This window comes from Bufo gargarizans, chromosome 4, assembly GCF_014858855.1.
Source record: "Bufo gargarizans isolate SCDJY-AF-19 chromosome 4, ASM1485885v1, whole genome shotgun sequence".
NCBI classification, from domain to species: Eukaryota; Metazoa; Chordata; class Amphibia; order Anura; family Bufonidae; genus Bufo; species Bufo gargarizans.
The window spans coordinates 28,081,734-28,089,483 of record NC_058083.1 but is presented as its reverse complement, the minus strand read 5'-3'; the positions used below and the strand labels follow the sequence as shown (position 1 = coordinate 28,089,483).

The window sequence follows — 7,750 nt, the reverse complement described above, 5'->3', positions numbered from 1 at the left end:
GGCCACCCAATTGACTAATGCCTGTACCTGCTCAGGCCTTACCATCCTTAGAACGGCATTGGGCCCCACCATATATCGCTGTAAATTCTGGCGGCTACTGGGACCTGAGGTAGTTGGTACACTAGGACGTGTGGATGTGGCAGAACGGCCACGTCCTCTCCCAGCACCAGAGGATCCACTAACACCACCACGACCATGTCCACGTCCGCGTCCCTTACTAGATGTTTTCCTCATTGTTATCGTTCACCACAACAAAAATATTATTTGGCCCAATGTATTGTATTCAAATTCAGCTGGATATAAATTTGAGGCCTAGTATTTAGGCGCTGGGTGACAGGTATGGGTTTAGTGACAGAATTAGACTTGGAAATGCACAGTAGCGGGTGTGTGAAGTTATTCTGAATGACCCTATGTGCACCTTCAATATGATCTACCCTTTTAGGGCTAGATTTCAAATAGCTCTGATACAGCAGAAACCACTAAATTTTTAAATTGCTAAATTGGGAATTGTATTTCAACCCAGAACAAGAAATGTGCTTTGACGGACACTAAATAACTTTCCCAGCCACAACAGGACAGCGGTAACGAGAGATTTAGCGGGATATCAAATTGAGGCCTAGTATTTAGGCGCTGGGTGACAGGTATGGGTTTAGTGACAGAATTAGACTTGGAAATGCACAGTAGCGGGTGTGTGTGAAGTTATTCTGAATGACCCTATGTGCACCTTGAATATTATATACCCTTTTAGGGATAGATTTCAAATAGCTCTGATACAGCAGGAACCACTAAATTATGAAATTGCTAAATTGGGAATTGTACTTCAACCCAGAACAAAAAATTTGCTTTGACGGACACTAAATAACTTTCCCAGCCACAACAGGACAGCGGTAATGAGAGATTTAGCGGGATATAAATTTGAGGCCTAGTATTTAGGCGCTGGGTGACCGGTATGGATTTAGCGACAGAATTAGACTTGGAAATGCACAGTAGCGTGTGTGTGAAGTTATTCTGAATGACCCAATGTGCACCTTGAATATTATATACCCTTTTAGGGATAGATTTCAAATAGCTCTGATATAGCAGGAACCACTAAATTATGAAATTGCTAAATTGGGAATTGTACTTCAACCCAGAACAAAAAATGTGCTTTGACGGACACTAAATAACTTTCCCAGCCACAACAGGACAGCGGTAACGAGAGATTTAGCGGGATATAAATTTGAGGCCTAGTATTTAGGCGCTGGGTGACCGGTATGGATTTAGTGACAGAATTAGACTGGGATATGGCCAAAAAATAACCACACTATTGCTGGTTAAATGCACTTGGTGACGGGCGCAGCTTGCCCCTGATGTAGTATATGGCCAAAAAATGAACAGACTATTGCTGGTTAAATGCACTTGGTGTCACAGCTTGACGAACCACACTACTGAGGGTTAAATGCACTTGGTGACATCAAGTGAAGTCCTTTGGAGGAGTTAATCTGCCTAATCTCGCCCTACTGTCGCATCCGCAACCTCTCCCTACGCTAATCAGAGCAGAGTGACGGGCGGCGCTATGTGACTCCAGCTTAAATAGAGGCTGGGTCACATGGTGCTCTGGCCAATCACAGCCATGCCAATAGTAGGCATGGCTGTGACGGCCTCTTGGGGCAAGTAGTATGACGCTTGTTGATTGGCTGCTTTGCAGCCTTTCAAAAAGCGCCAAGAAAGCGTCACAAAAGCGCCAAGAAAGCGACGAACACCGAACCCGAACCCAGACTTTTACGAAAATGTCCGGGTTCGGGTCCGTGTCACGGACACCCCAAAATTCGGTACGAACCCGAACTATACAGTTCGAGTTCGCTCATCCCTACACATGATCATTTCCGAGCCCAGACAGGCAGACGATCTAAGATCTAAGCAATATGACACTTATATGTATCTAAGCTATATGGCACCTATATGTATCTAAGCTATATGACTGCTATATGTATCTAAGCTGTATTACACCTATATGTATCTAAGCTATATGACTGCTATATGTATCTAAGCTATATCACAGCAATATCTATATTATGGACAATGATTTCCTCTGTGATGTTCCTGGGGGTGGTTTGTGAGCTACCAGCTGGGGCTAGTACAGATCGCCAGACGCAGGGCAGCGGGCACACTGGTGGACCGGTGGGAGGGATCTTTGGAATCCATGGAATCTTTCTTCACGGCTGCCGGCACTGATGAGGATCGCGCATGAGCGATCCTTCACAGGAGCCGTGGCAGCGAGATACAGAGAGACAGGGGGCGGGCACCAAAGGCTCTGACGTTTCCTTTACAGAGCCGGGCCCCTACCTCAAGCAAGGATAAGCCTGTAAACGAGACGTCACCGCCGGAGCCTGTCTGGGTGCATGGGTTTATAAAAGCAGCGGCAGGCAGGCATCACGCAGTGGTGGAGAGAAAATACTATACTCGGCAGTGTGGGAATATTTTGAGGTCACTAGGTGATGTTAGTAGGGCAGTATGCAGGATGTGTGGAATCCATGGAATCTTTCTTCATGGCTGCCGGCACTGATAAGGATTGCGCATGAGCGATCCCTCACAGGAGCCGCGGCAGCCAGATACAGAGAAATGGGGGGCGGTCACCAAAGGCTCTGACGTTTCCTTTACAGAGCCGGGCCCCTACCTCAAGCAGGGAGAAGCCTGTAAACGAGATGTCACCGCCGGAGCCTGGTGAGTGACGCCAGGGGTCACGTGACCCGAATCGGGCGTGTGGAAACACAGCAGAATAAATAATGAATGTACATTAGAAATGTATTTTTAATAATGTTTTAAGCCACCTTAACATATATTGATTTAACTCGGATAACCCCTTTAATTAAAAACAGATTGAGGAAGATCCAGACCGATACGAGAGTAGATATATAACTAAATAATACAAATATAAAAGAGTAATAAATACAGATGCAGCCGAGCTAAACTTGATGGTTAACGCATTAAGTAAAGAATAGGAAGAAAAGGTAACTAACTTTTCAATGGATTTCAATGGCATTTGTCACGAGAAAACCAACCAAGATAAGACTGTGCCATGTGTTATCAGAGTCAAGTTTAGCTCGGCTACAACTGTACATTGAAACACAAATCAAAATTCTCCTGTACAATGTCTTCTTATGACCCTTATATTGGACTTTGTGTTGAGTTCTGGTCTCAGTAGGATAATGTAACATTTGGGAATGAAGATACAGCCCAGAAGTCCAGCACTGGAACATGAGATGGCAAAAACTTCCACAGCCACCATGTACTTCCCCTTGGTGCTGAGGTAGGCCGGGATGAAGGAGATCCACACACTGCAGAACACCAGCATGCTGAACGTGATGTACTGAGCCTCATTGAAGGTGTCTGGAAGTCTTCTGGCCAAGAAAGCTACAATAAAGCTCATCATTGCCAGAAATCCAATGTAGCCGATGGACAAGTAGAAAGCAATGGCAGATCCCTCAACACATTGTAATATTATCTTTCCAACCTCTATTCCAGTGTTATAATCTGGGAATGGTGGAGAATAAAACAACCAGAGGACACAGATCAAAACTTCTCCAGATGAACCTATAACAAGTAAGGATTTGGAGAGGTGTCTCTTCATCCACTGCCTCAGTGTCCTGCCTGGTTTAATGGCTTGAAAAGCCAAGACTACAGTCACTGTTTTAGCTAAGACTGAAGAAACGGCAAGGCTAAAAATGATTCCAAAAGCCACTTGTCGGAGGAGACATGATATATCTGAGGGACGTCCAATGAATAAGAGAGGACATAAAAATGAGAAGATCAGTGAGAGGAGAAGTGTGAAACTGAGATTCTGGTTATTGGCTTTCACAATCGGAGAATCTTTATTATTTATAAATATCCCAAATACAACTATAGTAACAAGGCAAAATGTAAGATTTATAATAATTAGAGATGACCCCAGTGTGTCTCCATAAGACAGGAATTCAATCGGTCTTGGAACGCAGGAATCTCTTCTTCCATTTGACCAGTGATCGTTAGGACACACTAAGCATGTTCCCATGTCTGCAATCAAGAAATTATTATATTTTACCATTGTAAATTTGGCGGAAATGTAAATTTATAGTAGTAGTCATGACATCACTGGCCTGCGGGAAACAGCAAGAAGGCAGCTGATCGGCAGAATTCCCGGGTGTCGGACCCCCACCGATCAGATGCTGATGATCTCTGCAAAGGATACATGCCCAGTAATAAAAAGCTACAGAACCCCTTTAATGACCCACATTTTGTATCCTTTGAGGATGTAGCCAGGTTTTCTCATTTTGCCTCTTTGCATTGGGGCTCCCAGATTCTTTGAACCTTTACCCTTATAAAGCTTCATGAGGTTTTGATTTTTAATAGGATTAGATGAACTTTCCCATGGTGCTGAGCTGGATTACATATCCTTTCATTACATGTATTTATTTATTTATCTCAAAAGGAAATTTTAATTGTGATACTTATTTTATGACTATAATGAAATATACAAGTGTTCTGATAGTATGTAATCGGTTGTTGGGATATTTGGAGAGGACATCTGGACACTGCACTGCAGACCTTCAATAGCTATACATAATTTTTACCAAACCTAATTATATGATAATTCCCCTGTTACACGGGCGGCTCAAGCTCACTGCTGCTGCTTTACATCCTAATCTTCACCAACCAATGACTAGCAACCAGTAGATATTTAAGGCACCTTCCCTGGTAGGTGTGCCTACCTCTGCCTGTTTCTTGATTGGTTCTCTGTTGCCTAACCTGACCTGTGCATGATTTTTTTATATTGATCCAGTGCCGCTTGCTGTGACCTTGGTTATGGTTCTCAGATTTCCATGTATTCTGCCTGTCCTGACCTTGGCCTGTCACTGACTATGAGTTTGATTGATCTCTCGGTGCCCTGCACCAGTGTCTCTGAATCCCAAAAGTCAGCTGCTCAACCACATTGGGACTATTCCAGAAGGTAGCGGCCTGGTGGTTCCCTGCAGTGAAGTCTAAATCCCTGTTTGGGGATAAAGGGTGAATACTTGTGGACTGGCTGGATAACACCCTTAGATCTAGCTCAAAGTCAAACCGGTTGGTTGGTACAGTGTTTCCACACCAACTGCCATAACATTCCCTTGATTACAATTTCTTTGTATTTCATGGCCAGTTTTTATACTGACATGTTATGGTGTTAGAACAACTGGCCCATTTACTCACATTCATCTTAGGATACATAGACATTTATCATCAGTTGCTTCATTAGGTTGGTGATAAACATCTACTGTCAACAATAGCAGATCTATTCATTGTCATCATGGTAAAATGTGTGAAAATCCTCATGCATCCATGTGTCTGCTTCATTTTGATAAAGGTAATGTTTTTTACAATGGTGCAGGACAATGTTGCCTATTTGTGTGTAATAACGGCACCTGCCGAGCTGAAAACGCTCTCTGAAATTACAGTGAAGTATTGACAAGACAATTCAGCAATAGCAAAGTGGGCTACTTCTAGTCACTGTTTCAATTTTCCTCCCCAGAAGTCCATGGGGTCAGGAAATAGTGTTGTACTGATATCCTTTGCCCACCGCTGCCTCACTCCTTCCTGTAGGCACAGGCACTGCACTACTCACAGTGGCCCCACTCCTCTTCCTTCCACAGCTCTGGTTCCACTCGCCATGGTCTTCTGTGAGCCAATCCTACTTTAAAGGCTTCCAGGTCTGCTCTATAGTGCACATGCATGCTTACTCTCAGCCACTTGAAAGGTCAGCATGTGCACATCCAAATCCTTTCCCACCCAATGGGTGATTGTCCCTAGGTATTTAAGTTGCCCTCCCCTCTGAAAGTGAGAATGAGTTTTAGGTTTTCTAGTCTCTAGTAAAAACGCAAAAGTGTATTTTCTGTCTGACTATCCATTTACCTTACTCCAGCCTCACTATCGACTCTGACTTCTCATTGCCTTCCCTGACCTAAAACTGTTTCTTGGATTACCCTACTGCCACCTGTCCTGACCTTAGCCTTGTATGCTGCCTGCTCTAACCTCGGCCCATCTCCTGACTACACTTATTACCTGATCCTTCAGTGCTTTTCACTGGTGTGTCCGACCCTGTTGGTCAGCCACCAAATGCACTAGAACTATCTGAATTAGTAGTGGTTTGGTGGCTCCTCCTCAGCAAAGTCCGGATCCAGGGGGTAAAGAGCGAATACCACAGGACTAACAGGATCATGCCCTTAGTGTTACTTCTAACCAAACTGGTTCATTGGTAAAATGGATCCACACCCACTGTATGTTAACAGAGTATGTGCTGGAGGAAGGGCACACTCAGTCATGTAGACAACGAGACAATTTTAATGTACATAAAAATGTACAGATGGCTAGAAGTTACATAGTTACTATGGTTGCAAAAATACATAAGTCCATCAAGTTCAACCAAGTGTGATTATCATATAGCATCATTAAAAGAAATCAATTTTACAGGAAAAATTGTTAGGAAACATTCTTTCCTGTATATTTAATTGTATATAAAGTGCAAGTGCTGTAAAAAATTACAAGCAAAGAGGCATTCCGAAACAGCCTGTATATCACATAAAGTAGGGCCTTATTCACATTGTGGTAAAATTGTTCAGGTAGTGGGACTCCTACACTCATAAAGCCTATGCACTAAGTGAAAGGGCTGCCAAAAATTACAAGGAACCGGCGCTGCAATACACCCTTTGTTACACATAAAGGAGGGCATCATACACACCCTTGAGAAATGATGATTGATGGCCTGCTGGTGACCCTCAAAAACATTTGGAGCAAGGGCCTGCTGATCTGACCATCTATAACCTTAGGGGCGAGGGCCTGCTGCTACATTAGTGACTCTAGATAACCTCTGGGCGATTGCACGTCCCTGTGACGGCGACGATCCATTTGGATGTCTGCCCTATCAACTTTCAATGTTCTTTTCTGCGCCTACCATGGTGATCACGGGTAACGGGGAATCGGGGTTCCACGCCGGAGAGGGAGCTTGAGAAAGGGATACCACATCCAAGGGAGGTCAATGGCTGAAATCTGATTGGCTGTTGTTGCCTTTTAGTGTTGATCACAAATATTCGAATTGCAAATTTTTGTCGCGATATCGGCACTTCGAGAATTCGCGAATATTTAGAATATAGTGATATATTCGTAATTTTTAAAATTCTATATTTTTTTATTATTCAGTACATATGATCCCTCCCTGCTTCTAGATTCTGGGCCAATGAGAAGGCTGCAATATCTTTGACTTTAGGAGTAGTGTTGATTGCAAATTTTCTTAATAAGAATTTACGTAATTAAAATGTTCGTAATGAGAATCAATGAGATTGTGAAAACTCATCAATATAGCGAATTGTTCTACATGGTTTTTTTTTATATTCGCTATATTGCTATATATTCTGGGGGTTAGATTATACCATCGGATCTGAGTTTTCACAATCTCATTGATTCTCATTACAAAAATTTGCATTACGAAAATTCACAATCAACACTACTCCTTCTCATTGGCCCACAAGCTAGAAGCAGGAAGGGATCATGTGTACTGATTAAAAAAAAATCTCGAATATTCGAAATTATCAATATATATCACTAAATTCTAAATATTTGCAAATTCTCGAATATTTGCATATTACGCGATCATTACCTTGCCTATTTTTAGAGTAAAAAAAGTCGAATATAATGAATATTCAAATTTGCGAATATTCGACAAATATTCAGCGAAATATTTGCGAAATATCGCAAATTCGAA

The 7,750-nt window shown here is 42.7% G+C and overlaps 1 protein-coding gene across 1 annotated transcript in view; it reads right to left on the bottom strand.

Moving 5' to 3' along the window:
- Nucleotides 1–2,848: 2,848 nt before the first annotated feature.
- The window catches only part of LOC122935138 (vomeronasal type-2 receptor 26-like), a 16,379-nt gene continuing 11,477 nt past the window's right edge, over nucleotides 2,849–7,750 (bottom strand). Inside the window, exon 4 of the mRNA XM_044290902.1 lies at nucleotides 2,849–4,032. Within this exon, the coding sequence (XP_044146837.1) occupies nucleotides 3,113–4,032 (920 nt within the window). The 3' untranslated portion in view covers nucleotides 2,849–3,112. The remainder of the gene's footprint in view (nucleotides 4,033–7,750) is intronic.